The sequence below is a fragment of the Salmo salar genome, chromosome 12 (assembly GCF_965601325.2).
Source record: "Salmo salar chromosome 12, fSalSal1, whole genome shotgun sequence".
Taxonomy (NCBI): domain Eukaryota; kingdom Metazoa; phylum Chordata; class Actinopteri; order Salmoniformes; family Salmonidae; genus Salmo; species Salmo salar.
The window spans coordinates 49,737,933-49,757,458 of NC_138302.1; the positions used below are offsets into that span (position 1 = coordinate 49,737,933).

Here is a 19,526-nt window from a genome sequence, read left to right on the forward strand (position 1 = left end):
TGCTGAGTCAGCATGGGCAGTCTAGGGTGGATAAGGTGACCTTCAGCACAGATCTAGGAACAGTTTTAACTCCAAAGCTAACATTTAGGTGAAAACTGGGGACAAAACAAGAACACAGGGTTGACAGAGCACATCAAAATTCCACAAAACTAAATGACGGAGAGAATTCCCATTGCCATTCCCAGGAGTCCTCTGTGTGGGAAGATAATCCAATCCTACATAGGGATTTGTGCCATGGTGAGAGCAGCTGGAAGTAATAGAGGCCAATTATGAACAAAACCAGAGTGAGCGAAGAAATCCGTGTTCCTGCATCACACAAACTAATCTAATCCTGGAGCGATTGATCTACATCATTGGAGGATGTTGAGCAGGAGGATGGCTCATAATAATGGCTGGAACGGCGCAAATGGAATGGCATCAAACACATGGAAACCATGTGTTTGATACCATTCCACCCATTCCGCTCCAGCCATTACCATGACCCTGTCCTCCCCAATTAAGGTACACCAACCTTGTGTGATCCACATGAATTTGCAACTGGCAGGGGGAAAAGAACAGGTTGGAACAGCAGGGCTGAACTGAACTGACGTCAATATCCCAAGATGGCTACAGATCTGACGGCAATCTCAGGCAGAACTAATTTCACTTGGCAACCTGAGACTACCATCGAGATCTACATGACAGACAGTCAGTCAGTATCTCTTCTGGGACACGCAGTACTAGATTGAAGTCAAACAACAATGACAAACATATGAGAAACTGGAACATTCCCCAGAACAAAGTTCAAGACAGTTTGTGCTCATACTCTTCTAAAAGGTAAGACAATGTACAGATTTGTGGCTAAGGATATTTGTATTAGTCTGGGGTACTGAAATAGTTTTTGACACTCACGTGTTGAGCAGATAAGTATTTTATGACCCCAATGCTCTTGAATCAAGCCCAGGCAAGGCAGGTATGAGGTGGGGACCAACTTCACATTCATACAAAGTTGATAGTTGCCCCAAGCACTGATCTACGGCCAGGATTCCTTAGTCAGCCATAATGATTATGGTTGGGACCAAGATAGGGCAATCAGGCCTCAGATCAGCACTAAATCAGTGAAATCATTGGTTGGAGCCTTGTGTGTCTTCTTTCCCCCTTCCCCCTTCCACTTGTAAAACATATATCTGACTTGTACACCACAGAAGCATGCACTGGCTTACAGGGCATATAGAGAGGTTAGTGGTGGAAGGATCCTGGCAGTATGTCTGTGTTATAGACATAACATTCCATTGAGGTTTAGTGCCACGTATGCTGTCTCACATCTTTTCAAAAGTCGTGTTGTTCCACCAAGGCTTTTGTCTGACCCTCAAGATCCACTGGCTTTTGCTGCAAACCACAAAGGGTATATTGGGTTGAATACACGTTGATTTTAGCATGGCCACCACAAACATTTGATTTGTGTCTCCTGGGTCAGGGGATCAGAGGCTATAGCCAGCATCTGGTGCAGTCTATGTAATTATCTTCCTTGAACTTGAGAGTGAGGACTGTGCACACAGAAATCCCATTCAGCAAGTGGGAGAAAATGACCCTGCCCTTTTGTAAGTTAAACAATGCTGTGCAGCGTGATATGATACTCTCCCTTTGTTAACATAGTAAGACATTACGTCAGACTGGGGTCTGACAAAACAGACTTAGAAATTGAAATGTTCCCAAAGTCTCATCTGCACGCCCGACTGCAACATTTTGAAGCCTATCCAAATTCATTTGGCCAAAGGACACAGATTTTGTTCCCCAGACCTGTGCATTGGTATGAAAGTGTGCTCTTTCATGTAGATCTATTGCATGCTCAGTGGCATTTCCTGTTACAGAAAACCATGCACACATTTGTGCTTATGTCATGCTGAAGACCTACAATAAGATACACCCGTAAAATGCATTTTGGTTATAAATGTAGTAGTGACAAACCCATATTGATTGACCTTAGCTTGAGCAAAACCTTTCATGGCATTATGCTAGATAGAAAGGGAGTAATTTCAACAACATTTGAAGTTTAGAACTTTGATTTGATAAACGGAATAAGTTCTTTCAAAAAATGTCATACGTAGAGCAACATGCACCTACAGAGCTCCACAAAGGTGACCATTCTGTTCAAAAGTTTTATAAAAATTCCAAAATGTTACCTTGTAGGACCACATGGACTTAGTATGGTTGGACATGTTTGAATGAGGCCATTGTACGGGCAAAGAGGGACCAATGTGGGCTACAGGAGAAGGCCGGGTCTCACAGTGAACGGATACACTAACAGTAGCAAACTCTCACCACGTTATTCCACATAGCAGAGGAAACACTGAACCAATCAGGTGGGTAATTAAAGTTTTCCTCCATTCTGCTCCAAGTCCCAAAGGGAAACGGAGACAGGGTGGGACATGAGGTAAAACATTTGTGAAAGCTGTTGTGAGAGTGGGGTGGGGAGACACAATACAACAATAACACACACTTTAAACATATAAGCTCTGTGGTTTACTCACTGACAGCAAGGCAATGGAGATGTGTTTCTATAGTAGTATAGCGTGTGGTGTAGGTCTAGTCAGGCCAACTTGGCCAAGTCTGCAAAATGACAAACGTTCTCACTGAAGTAGAATTTCTGTTAAGTAAATGGGCATACACACTGTGTACAAAACATTAGGAACATCTTTCTAATATTGAGTTGCACCCCCTTTTGACCTCAGAACAGCCTCAATTGGTCAGGGCATGGACTCTGCAAGGTGTTGAAAGCATTCCACAGAGATGCTGGCCCATGTTGACTCCAATGCTTCCCACAGTTATGTAAAGTTGTCTGGATGTCCTTTGGGTGGTGGACCATTCTTGATACACACGGGAAACTGTTGAGCTTGAAAACCCCAGCAGCGTTGCCGTTCTAAACACACTCAAACCAGTGTGCCTGGAACCTAATACCATACCCCTTTCAAAGTACTTAAATATTTTGTCTTGCCCATTCACCCTCTGAATGGCACACAAACACAATCCATGTCTCAATTGTCTCAAGGCTTAAAAATCCTTCTTTAACCTGTCTCCTCCCCTTCATCTACACTGATTGAAGTGGATTTAACAAGTGAAATTACATTTACGTAATTTAGGAGAAGAGCAACTTACAGTAGTGAGTGGATGCATTTTTGTACTTTTTTGTACTGGTTCCCTGTGGGAATCAAACCCACAACCCATGCTCTACCAACTGAGCCACATGGGACCAACATCAAATAAAGGATTATTGATGTTGGTCAGTCTATGTAACAGAAATAGGTGTTCCTAATGTTTTGTACACTGTGTACACCTCTATTGAGCCTTTTTAAACCCATTATAATGAAAAGTATGAATAAGTGCTTGCATGGAAGGCTGCAGGCTACTTGGCTATCATCCATGGTTTGGATATGACATGCCCCTGGTATCTATTCACATTGTATTAGATCACAGGAGACATTATTATTATTATAATATTATTCATTGTCTAAATACAATAGATTTTTTTTAACTCCTAAAATATGCCATTTAAGAGTTTTAATAGAGATAAATTCAAAAGTCACTTGGGAACACATGGGAAAACATGCATATTCCATTCAATGTAGTGAAATATGACAAATTCATGAATACAGTAAAAGGCTTGTGCAGGATATTTGACTCACCTGGTTTCAGGTTGCTGTGAAAATAGAATATAACCATTATAAAACACCACAAGCACATTGCAAGAACCATCCGATTAACTTTGGGTTTTCTCATCCTGAATCTTTAGGAACGACAAAGCCGACCCAAGTCCTTCTGTGGTTCATGCGAAAAAGGACCGTGCAACGCTCAAGTAACGTTAGGGATTTGGAGATTCGAGTACATTGCTCGGGTACAGATAGAACCGTCTCTTCAAGTCAAATTGCTGGTTGTTACTTGTGCGATTCATCATTTTGATGTGCATCCACGCATATCCTGCGCCGGTGAAAAGTTACAACAGTCCAACCGCAAAAGGAGCGACAGTTACGCGAAGTCAGCAAATAATTAGTAGCAGAACACTTGCCATGCCAGTCGCTCGAGTTCTGAACAAATTTACTGGCCAGGGTAGAAGGTATTTTATTAGAAATTAAAACGGCAATCGACTTCTCTTACGAAGAAGGGGTTTATATGCTCTTCAGCAACCCTTCAGAGCTTAAGATCTTTCCAAATGTTAGCTTTGCTGTTAACTCTTTACTTTCCAGAAACATGTATGGTACGGGTGACGCTTTGGCTACATACACCCCCAAGCGTTGGAACATTTGGGAAATAAATATGATACGTATTCAATGAACTATTCTGGTATCAATGCAATATCAATGCAATGCTATTGATAATGATATGATTCCAGTGATATTTAGGCTATATAAGGCCTTTTAGAAATCAAGCAATATTTGGCATGGGTTTATTGACCCTGCATCTACCAGTAGTGGCTAACTAAACGTTATCAGTAATAAAGTAAGATAATGATGCATTCTAGTATTTAGTATTACATGGTAGCTACATACGCTGTTATAGCGTAATTACAGTCTAGGTACAAATTGTTGCATAGCAGCCTACTTATACATCTCTTATACCTTCATCCCCGTGGCTCAGTTGGTAGAGCATGGTTGCACACAGCAGGGTGGGTGTGCGGTGTGTGCAACGCCAGGGTTGTGGGTTCGATTTCCACGGGGCCAGTACAAAAGAAATGCATGAAATGAAATGTATGCATTCACTACTGTAAGTCGCTCTGGATAAGAGCGTCTGCTAAATGACTAAAATGTATATGTAACCTCTCACCAAAGGCATGTATATTCAACAATCTACTCGTAGTTACAGCATACATGTATTAGGGATACTTATTCTTAAGTGGACATGCGGTTGTTATAGGGACTGTATAATCTGTTTGCTGATCATATAGTAGTGACCTCAATACCTAGCGACCTCGTCAAGAGGTTTTGACCTCTTGGCAGAGCGGTTAAGGTGTTGGCATGACAGTTGCTGGACCCGAAATTGCTACATTGGTGTCAGAAGTGGGGCCATTGGAGAGGCGTGTACACATGAGGGACATGGTAAAGAGAAGCGTGGGGACACACTCTCCCAAAGGAAGAGGGTAATGTAGCGACTTTAACCCAACACCTAGCAACCTTGTCAAGATGTTCGGATCACTTGGCGTAACGATTAACTTGTTGGCATGACAGTCGCTGGACCCAGGTTCGGGTCAGGGCATGCACAGCTAATTAAGAGCTAGTAACATGTCCTGTCCTGCCTTTGCCTCTTGACCCCCCCCCCCAGATATTTGGCACCTCCGCTTCCCACTGGGTCTCAGGGCAGAAGGTCCTGCTCGGAACCAGTGTGGATTAGGAACCATGCAAGTGATCAAACGAGGGAGACGGTGTGAAGCTTGGCAGTTTGAGGGAGATAATGGTGAGTGGTCATTGTCAGCTCTGAGGCCAATTAGTCTGTTGTGTTTGACTAGACATTAAACCTGTGTTTAACTAGACCCCCCCCCCCCCCCCCCCCATTTTTTTTATTTTTAAATAAATAAAACCTTGCCAGTCTTTTCTTACTAGCACTGCCTTTGTTGATAACTTCTTTACTGAGGAAAAATGTACTTACTATGACTGTGATATGTGGTTGTCTCACCTAGCTATCTTAAGATGAACGCACTAAGTCCCCCCGATCCCTAAGGCACTGCATCTCAGTGCTAGAGGCGTCACTACAGACACCCTGGTTCAAATCCAGGCTGTATCACAACTGGCTGTGATTGGGAGTCCCATAGGGTGGCGCACAATTGGCGCCAGTGTTGTCTGGGTTTGGCTGGAGTAGGCCGTCATTGTAAATAAGAATTTGTTCTTAACTGACTTGCCTAGTTAAAATCTGCTGTGGTAACTGTTTTAGCATTAGTAGGGCAAAGGAGAAGGTGACAGCAAAGTGCAAGTGAGCGAGAGCCTGGCATGGTCTTTTGCTCTGCACTTGACACAGGTCCAAGGCTGAGCTCCCTTCTGACAGTGTTGAGGTATATGAGCTCACTCACTCCCTCACTTCTTACCTCCCCGTTACCACCTCTTCCTCCTTGAAAACCCTACACTGGCTCCAGGGTTTCATTGGAAACACATTTTCTCCGGAGGAGGAGAAGAGTACATTTGTTTATTGGGAATATCATGTTCCCACACAGTACAGCAAACTGTAGCCATTCCAAGGTAATTCTGGGGGGAAAAGTCCAAGACGTTAGCTGATAATGGTGCTTCTTGAATAGTCCCAAACGCATACAAGGGGTAAAAAATAATACAATCAAAAGTATTGGTCTTTACGCAAATAATTGTTTTGCTCTCACTTGAGCTAGACAAGTTGCAAACTCTTATCTGTTCGGCTAAAAACCTTCACCTTCTCATGCTGATGAACAACAATGACCTTTTCATGCTTGATTGATCACTGGCTGTCAATTTGGACCCACCCTCAATTTAGGGACCAGGAGGCTGGTATTGGAAGGGTGTAGGAATAACAGTAATGCTCTCTGAGATCAGTTGATTGATGTATTGGAATGAGAACACACTAACCCTTCATGGACTTGGTAGTGGTTGGAGAGGAATATAAGACTGTGCTGCCCCCTACTGGACATCAATGATAACAGTGAAACATGAGACAAGGAGAAACAAAATGATTCTCCTTATTCGTAACTCAGTCTGTAACTGAAAATGTTACTTATTTTACATCTCTACTTATTTTGTATCAAAGTTATCTACTGGTCACATTCATACAAGGGTGTTTGGTAGAGCGGTCACACTTTAACCTAGTCTAAATACATCCGATAAAGGCTCATGGAAGCCTTCAAAAGCTTCACTCTACATAGCACCTAGGCTTTTCATCAGTGACTTTAATAGTCCAAAACATCAGTAGGGGGGCAACGTTGAGTCCATGTCCCACACTCTGCCACAGTGTGAACAACACAGTAGATCATATGAGGAAGAAGTGGGAAAATGAACCCCCAAATACAAACACTACATTACCTCAGTAATAAGGAATGATCAATCCATTCATACTAAATGATAGGATCAGTGAGTCACTGATGCAAGAGTCAGTCACAGCTCAAGGAAGTTTGAAAAACATTGAGTTGTAATACAGCAAACTACATTACCTGTTCAGGTTGCAATCCAAGCTACTTAGCATATTTCCATTGAATGTAATTAAGTTAACCACCACTGATTGTTTGATGAAAAGAATAACATATTGGCACGGAAAACCAGATTACCTTGTTTTAGACTATAAGACAAGGACATTTCAACAAAAGACTCCTTCATTACAACATAAGATGTGGTAAGGGCATGTTGATAAGGAGGGCCAGCCATAACTGTGGTCATGGTTTGCAGTGGGACAGGACTAATATTTGTCTTGTCATTGATAGCATATCGTGAATCAACACAGGAACTGCCAGCCGTGGGTCCTGTAACAAAAGTACACTGTGGCTTTGGGTCTTTGCACATTTGCAATCCTTGACACAACTTCCTTCTCAGTGAGAGACAACCGTATGGAGAACAAGCCTCGTTCTTGAAACAATGTTAGTCAAAACAGCAGCATTTTCCTACCTGGGCCTGTATTCATAACGCGTCTCAGAGTAGGAGTGCTTATATAGGATCAGCCTTTTATCTCATAACAAATAAAATCACATGGACGGGGGGCCTGGACTCATTTCCACAAAGACTGAGTAGGAGTGTTGATCTAGGGTCAGTTTGGCCTTTTAGAGCATCATGAATACAATTTGAGATCAGATCTAGGATCTGTCCATACAAAGGACAGAACAAAACTGGAAGAGAGTCTACTTCCCACTTTATTCAACCTCTGGATTGTTCGTGGTCACACATTTCTAATAACTGTCTTATGCCTTGAATTACTCATATCACCCTGAACAAACTCAGGGAAAAGGTTGACTAACAGAGGGGTAGAGCTCCGGACAGTGGTGGGAAAAAGTACCCAATTCTCATACTTGAGTAAAAGTAAAATATACCTTAATAGAAAATGACTCAAGTAAAAGTGAGTCACCCAGGTAAATACTATTTGAGTAAAAGTCTAAAAGGATTTGGTTTTAAATATCAAAAGTAAATGTAATTTCTCAAATATACTTAAGTACCAAAATTAAAAGTATAAATCCTTTCAAATTCCTTATATTAAGCAAACCAGACGGCACAATTAGTTTTTTTCATTTATGGATAGCCAAGTGCACACTAACACTCAGACATAATTTACAAACAAATAAGTGTTTAGTGAGTCCGCCATAGAGGCAGTAGAGACAACCACAGATGTTCTCTTGATAAGTGTGTAAATTGGACCATTTTCCTGTCCTGCTAAGCATTCAAAATGTAAAGAGTACTTTTGGCTGTCAGGGAAAATGTATGGAGTAAAAAATACATTTTCTTTAGGAATGTAGTGAAGTAAAAGTTGTCCAAAATATATAAAACTAGTAAAGTACAGATAGCCCAAAAAACTACTTAAGTACTACTTAAGTATTTTTTACTTACATACTTTACACCACTGGCTCCACATTTGTTTAAAAAGCTCATCTGAATGACAGATTAATTTAATCATATCGCTGGTAGATTGAGTTTCAATTAAACTGTAGTACTAAAGTAAATTAAAATTCACAAAGGCCAGAGTTGTCATGGCAGCGTGTGCAGGTGACAACGTTCGTACAGCTAAGCGTAGGACGGGAACCACTAAACCCAACAAAAGCGTCACACCAGTCTAGGTTCTTTTGATCATAACCGCCACTTGGCTGGCTGAATAGACCCATAGAAATAAATACACAAAATGAAAAGGGAAATACCCCATTTTAAAATGTTCCAAAACATCCATTTTCTGATGTTGGGTGCCCACTTCAACAGACTGGCTTGATCCACTGTACAGATGTGGGTGATGAATGAAGATAATTAAAATAATCCATTAATGAGCTCATCACTATTAAACAGCACGCCCACTTGTATGGAAAGAGGGTTCTCAGCAAACAATGTGAAATCGAGTTGTTTTTCCTAAAATCCTCCCTCAGTTGTAATTAAACTTTAAAACGTACAGGTTCAATAATATAGGTTGAAGAACAATTGCCTCTAAAAATGGCCAACATATCTTTCCCTTTACCAATACACTTGTACTAATAATAATTTTTGATATGCAAGTAATGTCCCAGCTCCAATGTCAGTCACACATGGTAAGATGACACAAGCGGATCACGGTGTAGGCTGGCCCTTTCCAGTAAGAAGGAAATGACACCGCAGACTGAAGACTACACACCCGACTCCGTATCTCTGGAAATTAAGAGGCAGGTTGCTAAGGAAAACCTAAATCACCCCACGTCCTTCAGTACTTTCCTGTAAACTTGTGCATGCAAGAATGTCAAGATTTCACCATGAACCACTAACCCCACTTAGGCAACCACACAGAACAGGTCGCTTCATGATAAAAGCAAAAATAAAAGGTAACAGATATCTTCAATTTGAGACAGCAAACGAACAGCCAAGATGATCTTGCATGTTGACATAACTTTTATTTGTCTTCAAAAGATAATCTACAAAGGTGATACCAGTGAAGCAGTCATTTATACAGTTTGACCGGTGTCACTGCTCAACAACAGTAGTCATAGGAATTTATTTAATCTTAAAATACTGTCCTCTACCAGATTGGCTACATCTTAAATACACAAATAATGCAGAGGCAAACGAAACAGCAAACTGATACAAAGAAGCATTTGTTTAATTCTCCACTGTAAACTTAAGATGTATTTATTTTTTAACATTCAGTACAATTCGAGTTATGTACTCATTCCTTGGAAGTCCTAACAGAAAGTGTTTCCTGAAGCAGCAGAGCTTTGAATGTCGGAGGCTCTTTTTCTCTTGACTTCTGTCACTTTTTTGGGTAACACTTTGGTAGAAATTGGAACTGGGAGGCGTCTTTAATCTAAGGCTAACGACCTTGATGTGGAGAAAGGTCGATACCATGAGAAATGCAGATTAAAAACAAACATACTTTGCCAACCACATTAACCTCAATTATGTTTTTTTTTCTTCATATCTAAGATATTTGATAATACACTTCTGCCAAGAATGTTGATGGCATGACAGAAGAGAAGAGTCGTGATGACAAAAGAAACAATATCTTACGTGAGTGTATGTATGCGTATGTAAAATGTGTTTAAGTTGGGGAGTTGGACGAAGGGTTCGGTTCACCCCATGTGCATTTGGACACAGAGGGACATCGGTCCTAGCCCACCACAGTGACTGGGTTAAGGGCCAGGACGTCAAATAGCACTCACACATCCCTAGAGGGGTGGTGCACCTCTGAGCAAGACACAAGTGGCACCTTGTAAAAAGCAGCAGAGTAACCCCGCTGTCTAGTAGGCTGTCCCATAGATCGTAACTCACCTCATCTCATTATCTCACCTTGTATGTCCACGCTACAGGCCCCCTCAGTGCATCTTTTGGCTCAATCTTTCAGACAGCGAGACATATTTCCCCATCCACCCCTATTCCCAAAGGAGTGGTTTTATTCATTCAGACCCCACCACCCTGGTTTCTAATCACCTCATTGTTTTTTCCTGAGAAGAGATTGGCCTTGGATGTAGAATTTGAGTGGGGGCCAGGTTGGCAGAGATACGAGGTGAGAGGGAGGGCGAGATGGAGATATCTAAGATGAAGAACGGGACAGCCTGCTAAACGAGCAGGGTTTAACCTCAGCAGCCCGCCTGGGTGATGTCACCGCCCGAGCTCTTGGTCACCTCCATGGTGGTGAAGATCTGGAAGAGAAGAAGCAGAACAACTGTTGATCTCTGGTTTGGTGAGGCGCTGCGGCTCGTTCACAAATGTAAAAAAAACTGGACAAAAGCAACCGATTAAAGTTACAACCATAGATAGATGGATAGAGGGAACACTTCCTACAAAATACTGTGATAACATTAACCTTAAACGTAACGGCAATTGTTACCTGTGGTACTAACTGGTCAGCTGTTACAGTAGTTAGTTTTCCAGCCTTTAGTTAACAATTAAATTCTTGATTTGATAGGCTCTAAGGTCGAATAACTGGTCATGGCTCACTGCCAGATCGACTCAGACAATCAGAAAAAGTTCTGCAAGTTACTTTTTTGCACCGTGGAGGGACTTGCATGTTATACATTCACGTTTTTTTTTTATGTCTATCAAAAGCAGTCATAGAAGTGATTAATGGGAAAGATGGAGATGGATAGAAGACACACATCTTGTGTCTACAACCGATCCAAGGAGGACAGAAAACGAGGGCAAAAATGGAGGAGCAACTATGGAATGAAACGCGGCCTGCAGCTGGTGTGCGGTCAGTCTTACCTCAGCGCAGGTGGGGTGGATGCCGATGGTGTTGTCCAGCTGCTCTTTAGTCAGTCCGCACTTCATGGCCACGCCATAGCCCTGCGTCACCTCGCCTGCGTTGGGCCCCAGGTAGTGGAATCCGATCACACGGTCCTGCAGAGAGAGAGTGATGTTACTGATAGATCAGGTGTATAGGTAATCTACTAGTTTGTTAGCCAGACCCTGCATATCGGAACTTGTATTCTTCTTCAATATGGCTATTGAATTTGACGTGTGTCCATTGTTATTCTAGAATAGCTTTCAGAAACATGGGTGTCAAAAGTGACAAAGTGTTCACATAGCTTCTTGACCAGAGACAAGGGTGGAAGATTTTTGTTCCTCTAACAAAATCATTGTTCGGGTTTCCTGAATTTTTCAGTGTGAGAACCTTTGAACTCTATACAGCAAAAGTGACAATTGCAGTATCCACAAATCAAACAGGTAGTCAGGTGAGTTAGGAGAGAGGGTTCCTACATTGTCCAGTTTATTGCAGATGATCTTGGAGTAGCACTTGTTGTTGTCCCTGTTGGGGACAGTGAACTCCAGAGGCCAGAAGAGACTGTGGTACACCTACACAGTTAAGGACACACATTAAATACACACGCATACAGAAAGGGCAGAATAACTTGCATATTTATTTTTAATGTGTCATGCATGTATGTTTCTAGAGTGTGAGAGGGTGGTGTTATAACTAGGGCCATGTGTTTTGCGCAAGCGTGTGACATATTTAATTTAACCATTATTTCAATATTTTTTCATCAAACTGTCACCTTTTCTTTTTATGCCAGAAGGTCCAGCACCATCCTCAGACAATACCTTTCATTTAATGGGAAATTCTCATGTCTGGAGAACCTGTATTTTAAGCCTCATGTCAAGGCTTAAAATACAGGTTAAATCCTGCTATGTCACATGATTGCACAAAACACAGGGCCCCATTTATAACAGTATTACTGGTATTGAACTTGACCTTAGAATGACTTACAAAAAACAAAAAACTAACTGCATCTGTCTCCACGTGCATATGTTACAGTACGGTGTCAGTGGGACCCACTTCAACACAAAATGTAAAGTTCTTCATTGCAGAAACACTAACACCACAACATTAACCTATGATACGTTAGGCCTATATATGATAGTATTATACAGTCAGTGGACATTTTATTAGGTACACCCATCTAGTACTGGTCAGACCCCCAATTGCTTACAGAACAGCCTGCATTTCAGGGCATGGAAATGTTGCTCAATTGGTATCAAGGGACCTAACATGTGCCAGGAAAACATTTCACCACAGCCACCAGCCTGTACAGTTGAAACCAGGCAGGATGGGGCCATAGACTCATGCTGCTTACGCCAAATCCTGACTCAGCCATTAGTATGACAGAACCAGGATTCGTCAGACCAGGTAACATTTTTCCACTGCTCAATTGTCCAGTGTTGGTGAAAGCGTGATCACTGGAGCCGCTTTTTGTTTTTAGCTGATAGGGGTGCAACCCGGTGTGGGTGTCTGCCGCAATAGACCATTCGTGACAAGGATCGACGAGTTGTGTGGTCCGAGATTCCGTTCTGCACACCACTAATACGCCGTTACTTGCCTGTTTGTGGCCCGCCCGTTAGCTTGCACGATTCTTGCCGTTCTCCTTCGACCTCTTATCAATGTGTTGTTTTCGCCCACAGGACTGCTGCTGACTGGATGTTTTTTGTTTGTTGCGCTCCTGTGCGTGAAAAGCACAGGAGGACACGTCCGTTTCTGAGATACTGTAACCGGTGCGCATGACACAACGATCAACCACGCTCAAAGTCACTTAGGTCACTAGTTTTGCCCATTCTAACATTCAATCGAACAGTAACTGAATGCCTTGATGCTTGCATTATATAGCAAGCCATGGCCAAGTCACTCACGGTCTGTAGGAGCGAACCATTTGAACGGGGTGGTGTACCTAATAAACTGACCACCGAGTGTATATGATCGGTATCACTGTTTAATAGCTGGCGAATCAATATCAACATTTAAACTGGTATGCTAGAATGCATATTGGAGATTGGAGCAGAGCCTAAATGTCAGTTGATTTCGGTCTGTAATATTCAGTGCAAGATGTCTGGCGAGTGTGTGATGTGGCTGTAGTACCAATAGGCTGGAAGCGGGCTCTGTGTCTGTGTGTGTGTGTGTGTGTGTGTGTGTGTGTGTGTGTGTGTGTGTGTGTGTGTGTGTGTGTGTGTGTGTGTGTTGCGTCAGCAGCTACCTCCAAGTTGTCTTGGCCGTACAGCTCAATAGCTTTCTCCTCAGAATGCCCACAGGCGCCATACTCCAGAGGGGTGAACACAGTGGTGGGAACGTTTACGTAGTCACACTGCACACAACATCATTCAACCGCAGTTAATAATAAAACAACAGGGCATGACAATTTACAGTCTGTACCAGGTGGTGTCACATTGGAGGTTCACCAGACAGAATATACTACAGTAGGATGATAGAAGCTAGGGAACATTTTTACATGGTCTCTCTTAGTTTTTACATTTTAGGTGGAGAGCAAAGGCCCCACCATATAACATCGAGGGCCAACATTAAGATTTGAAAGCAACAAAAGCCAATCTTATTAAAAGCAGAGGGACAACAGAGAGAAGAGTCACACTGACAAACTGCCATGGTCTATCAATAGAAAAGCATGTTAACTCCCAAGGGGTGAAATCGAGGCCCGCTGTCCAATAATTACCTTGAGCGAGGCTCCCGCGTACAGCCGGCGTGCCAGCAGCTTTCCGGCCTGGATGGCCACGGGTGTCAGCTCCCACTTGCCCTCCAGGATGTCTCCGATGGCGTAGATGTGCGGCACGTTGGTCTGTTCCTCGTCGTTCACCGGGACCTTACCGTTCCTGGGGGAGAAGAGTGTGGAAGCTTAGCTAGGGTAAAATGACTGACGACTCCCATATGACTAATTACAGATCCCCATGGAGCCACAAGTTGCAGATAGATCCCTGGTCTAGACTTACTACACATACATGTATAAGAACAGTTTGCAGAATACATACGCACCAATCTATTTGACCTTTATTATGCAGCAGACGGATTGAAATATGTTTAGGGCATCATAGGAACTCATTGGGGAACAGAGAAAAGTCAAACAAGTACAGAATGTGGTCAATAAATCCCACTTGATGATTAAGTGGAATACAAAGTAAATATTTTACCATCCCCAACGTGCATTCCAAATTAAGCTAAGACTATACGGTGAAAATATTCACACTGTTCGCAAATGAAAGTATCAGACCTTGCGACAGACATTCTCAGTGTAATGTGAAAGAATGATGTAATGTGACCATAGGATGTTGACAAAAGTGGTTGTGTTTTTCCCGGTTGAGAAATGTCTATGCAATGAACGCCATTGTTCCGTGATTGAGGGTAAACCAATAATAAGGCGTTCGGGTCACAGCTTTTAGTGGTGCATTATTTAAGAAAATACCATATACAGTGCATTTGGAAAGAATTCAAACCACTTAACTTTTTCCACATTTTGTTATGTTACAGCATTATTCCAAAATGGATTAAAAATCACCGCCCGCCTCTCAATCTACACACAATATCCCATAATGGCAAAGCAAAAATAAGTTTAGAAATGTGTGCAAATGTATAAAAATAAAATAGCACATTTACATAAGTATTCAGACCCTTTACTCAGTACTTTGTTGAAGCACCTTTGGCAGCGATTACAGCCTTGCGTATTCTTGGGTATGAGTTTACAAGCTTGGCACACCTAAACTCAGAAAAAATAAAATAAATGTCCTCACACGGTCAACTGTTTATTTTCAGCAAACTTAATGCGTGTAAATATTTGCATGAACAGAACAAGATTCAACAACTGAACAAGTTCCACAGACATGTGACTAACAGAAATGGAATAATGTGTCCCTGAACAAAGGTGGGGGGGTTGAGATAGCTTGTTGGCATTGCAGGCACAGTCCGATGATGCTGTGACACACCGCCCTAGACCATGACGGACCCTCCACCTCCAAATGAATCCCGCTCCAGAGAACAGGCCTCGGTGTAATGCTAATTACTTCGCCGATAAACGCGAATCCAACCATCACTCATCAGTGAAGAGCACTTTTTGCGAATCCTGTCTGGTCCAGTGACGGTGGGTTTGTGCCCATAGGCGACATTGTTGCCGGTGATGTCTGGTGAGGACCTGCCTTACAACAGGTCTTCAAGCCCTCAGTCCAACCTCTCTCAGCCTATTGCGGATAGTCTGACCACTGATGGAGGGATTGTAACTCGGGCAGTTGTTGTTGCCATCCTGTACCTGTCCTGCAGGTGTGATGTTCGGATGTACCGATCCTGTGCAGGTGTTGTTACACGTGGTCTGCCACTGCGAGGACGATCAGCTGTCCATCCTGTCTCCCTGTAGCGTCTTAAGCGTCTCACAGTATAGACATAGCAATTTATTGCCATGGCCACATCTGCAGTCCTCATGTCTCCTTGCAGCATGTCTAAGGCACGCTCACGCAGATGAGCAAGGACCCTGGGCATCTTTCTTTTAGTGTTTTTTCAGAATCAGTAGAAAGGACTCTTCAGTGTCCTACGTTTTCAAAACTGTGACCTTAATTGCCTACCGCCTGTAAGCTGTTAGTGTCTTAATGACCATTCCACAGGTGCATGTTCATTAATTGTTTATGGTTCATTGAACAAGCATGGGAAACAGTGTTTATACCCTTTACAGTGAAGATATTTGGATTTTTACAAATTATCTTTGAAAGACGGGGTCCTGAAAAAGGGGAGTTTATATTTGAGGAGTTTCTCTCATTCTTCTCTGCAGATCCTCTCCAGCTGTCAGGTTGAATGGGGAGCGTCGCTACACAACTATTTTCAGGTCTCTCCAGAGATGTCAGATCGGGATCAAGTCCAGCCTCTGGCTGGGCCCCTCAAGGACATTCAGAGACTTGTCCCCGAAGCCACTCCTGCGTTGTCTTAGCTGTGTGCTTAGGGTCATTGTCCTGTTGGAAGGTGAACCTTCACCCCAGTCTGAGGTCCTGAGAGCTCTGGAGCAGGTTCTCGTCAAGGATCTCTGTACTTTGCTCCAATCATCTTTCCCTCGATCCTGACTAGTCTCCTAGTCCCTGCAGCATATGAACTGCCAGATAGCTGCAACAAGATGTTGACATGCTCACACCAACATCTTGTGGCATCTGACCAGGCTTAGTGAACGGCAAGAACGTGCTCGTGACTCAATGGTCGACCAACTGCTCTCTCCTTGAGTGACAGCGGGCAAGACATTTTGGGAAGCGGCATGCAGAAGCGAGGAAGACGACTCAAGAAACAAAACAGAGTAAACTATAAAAACGGACATTACACATGCCTGAGTTGCATATCACACTTAACAAACCAAAACATAAAAATATCATCATAGAAGGTAAAGTAAAAACACCAACCGGCCCATGCATCAACAAAGGTATAGTCAAATAGGGCATACCGCCCAGCCCTAGGTTGTGGCCATGAAGAATGGAACTGATTGTCTGGGTGGGGCTAAGATCTTGCCATCACCAAAACGGAGACAAAGTATACAACAACGAGGATGATTCATCATCAACGACAGTCATGTAGCGCAAATGAGACTCAGTCTATGCATATACACTGAACAAAAATGCATAAAAATGCAACAATTTCAAAGATATTACTGAGTTACAGTTCAAAAGAGGAAGCCAGTCAATTGAAATAAAAGCATTAGGCCATAATCTATGGATTTCACATGACTGGGAATACAGATATGCATCTGTTGGTCACAGACACAGTAGGGGGATGGATCAGAAAACCAGCCACTATCTATATTTCCCTTACGCTGCGTGACACATCTCCTTCGCATAGAGTTGATCAAGCTGCTGATTGTGGCTTTTGGAATGTTGTCCCAGTCCTCTTTATTGGCTATGCGAAGTTGCTGGATATTGGAGGGAACTGGAACACACAGTCGTACACGTCGATCCAGAGCATCCCAAACATGCTCAATGGGTGACATTTCTGGTGAGTATGCAGGCCATGGAAGACCTGGGACATTGTCAGCTTCCAGGAATTGTTTACAGATCCTTGTGACATGTGGCCGTGCATTATCATGCTGAAACATGGGAGGATTGCAGCGGCTGAATGGCACAACAATTGGCCTCAGGATCACGTCACAGATGTCGTCACAGTATTTAAATTGCCATCGATAAAATGCAATTGTGTTTGTTGTCCATAGCTTATGCCTGACCATACCATAACCCCACTTCCACCATGGGGCACTCTGTTCATAATGTTGACGTCAGCAAACTGCTCACCCACACGACACAGTCTGCCCGGTACAGTTGAAACAGGGATTCATGCGCAAAGAGCACACTTCTTCAGCGTGCCAGTGGCCATCGAAAGTGAGCATTTGCCCACTGAAGTCGATTACGACGACGAACTGCAGTCAGGTCAAGGCCCTGGTAAGGCCGACGAGCATGCAGATGAGCTTCCCTGAGACTGTTTGACAGTTTGTGCAGAAACTTTGCAAATTGTACAAACCTACAGTTTCATCAGTTGTCCGGGTAGCTTGTCCCAGGCAATCCTGCAGCTGAAGAAGTCGGATGTGGAGTTCCTGGGGTGGCATGGTTACACGTGGTCTGCGGTTGTGAGGCTAGTTGGACTTGCTGTTAAATTCTCTAAAAACAGAGGCTGCTTATAGTTCAGAAATTAACATTCAATTCCTGCAGTCAGCCAAGTCATGCCAATTGCACGCTCCTTCAACTTGAGACATCTGTGGCATTGTGTTGTGTGACAAAATGGCCTTTTAAATGGCCTTTTAATGTCCCCAGCAAAAAGTGCACCTGTGTAATGATCATGCTGTTGAATTAGCTTCTTGATATGCCACACCCGTCAGATGGACGGATTATCTTGGCAAAGGACAAATGCTCACTAACAACGATGTAAAAATACACATGTAAACTACTAGTCTGGTTGATACCAAACTCAAAGTCCATCTGACATGGGTCGCTTTAGCCAGCCTGGTAAGCTGCACTCATGTAGTGCAACCGAGAGGCCGAACCTGGTGCACCTTAAACTGTGTCAGTCAGCCCCATGTTAAAGAGATTCTCCGTTACGTTTGTATAATTTCTTGCCAGTAGTTCTGAAAGGAGCACTCACGAGCCAAAAGTGGTCACCGAAATCTGCGTGCTACGTCACATATGTTCATCACGTCATTGCTCTCTCTCTCTCGCTCTGCATCTGTCTAGTTGTCACTCAAATGGTGAGGTGCAGAACCTCATTGCCTGGAACACGAATTGCTAGGGGGCTGGCCCACGTGGGGGAAACGCAAGGAAAATGGCGCTGCACAGCTTCCAGTAAACAGTCACTTTCAAACTACGGATTTCGTAGCTAATTGAGGTAAAACAGTAATTCTTCTCATAGATTATGCATTTATGAACTACACATTCATGTCCTTAAATGCTGCTAGGGACCAGGTCATATGACTGAAGCATTTGACTAACTAAGGCGCACTCACTCCTAAGTCTGGCTCATGCGCTTGCTTAATCCCGTTGGCCTAGAGAGCACTCTGTTGGGCTGACCCATTCATAACTGAACTGCATGTTAGAAACCCCATGAAAACACTTCTTCCTCAATCAATCCGGATAACAATATTTTAAAGAAGCTTGAGGTTTTTTTAGAGACCGTTACGTCCCAATGTAACAGCAAAAGGGGGTTTCTCTCCTTACAAAGCAAACACAAAAACTCTTATCCCCACAAAACCCCTCCCTGTCAGTTCTCACACACACACACCTCTGGTGAGGCAAAAGTGCTGAATCACCATGACTGTAGAGAGCCTTAAAGGTACAGGCGTGCACACACACACCCTTGTCTGCGTCTCATTGGTGACAGCCGCAAGGGTGCATGGGTGGATGAATGAAATAAGAGAGCGAATAGAAGAAAATAAAAGGAACGTTAACTTAAGGAAATGTAAAATATATATATATATTTTTATCAACCTAAAATGACATACACAAATCTAACTCCCTGTAGCTCAGCCCCTGAAGCAAGGACATGCAAATTCTTGGTACCATTCGAAAGGAAACACTTTGAAGTTTGTGGAAATGTGAAAGGAATGTAGGAGTATATAACAATAGATCTGGTAGAAGAAAATATAAAGAAAAAAACGGTTGTTTTCTACCACC

At 42.9% G+C, this 19,526-nt stretch overlaps 2 protein-coding genes across 3 annotated transcripts in view; both read right to left on the minus strand.

Annotated features, from left to right (window-relative positions):
• LOC106565240 (carbohydrate sulfotransferase 11) overlaps nt 1-7,282 on the minus strand; it is a 28,356-nt gene extending 21,074 nt beyond the window's left edge. The window contains exon 1 of one of the 2 annotated variants that reach the window (XM_014132135.3): nt 7,136-7,282. Coding sequence is in view for 1 of the 2 variants with exons in the window: in XM_014132133.3 (XP_013987608.1) it covers nt 3,663-3,756 (94 nt within the window). In the remaining variant the exon portion in view is untranslated. Of the gene's footprint in view, nt 1-3,662; nt 4,213-7,135 lie in introns of those variants that run through there. The other variant, XM_014132133.3, reaches the window with a different exon arrangement.
• A 2,225-nt stretch (nt 7,283-9,507) lies between these two features.
• LOC106565239 (thioredoxin reductase 1, cytoplasmic) overlaps nt 9,508-19,526 on the minus strand; it is a 30,929-nt gene continuing 20,910 nt past the window's right edge. Inside the window, exons 12-16 of the mRNA XM_014132132.3 lie at nt 14,072-14,228; nt 13,601-13,708; nt 11,835-11,930; nt 11,340-11,474; nt 9,508-10,777 (exon numbers count right to left, since the gene is read on the minus strand). Coding sequence (XP_013987607.2) covers nt 10,715-10,777; nt 11,340-11,474; nt 11,835-11,930; nt 13,601-13,708; nt 14,072-14,228 — 559 coding nt within the window. The 3' untranslated portion in view covers nt 9,508-10,714. The remainder of the gene's footprint in view (nt 10,778-11,339; nt 11,475-11,834; nt 11,931-13,600; nt 13,709-14,071; nt 14,229-19,526) is intronic.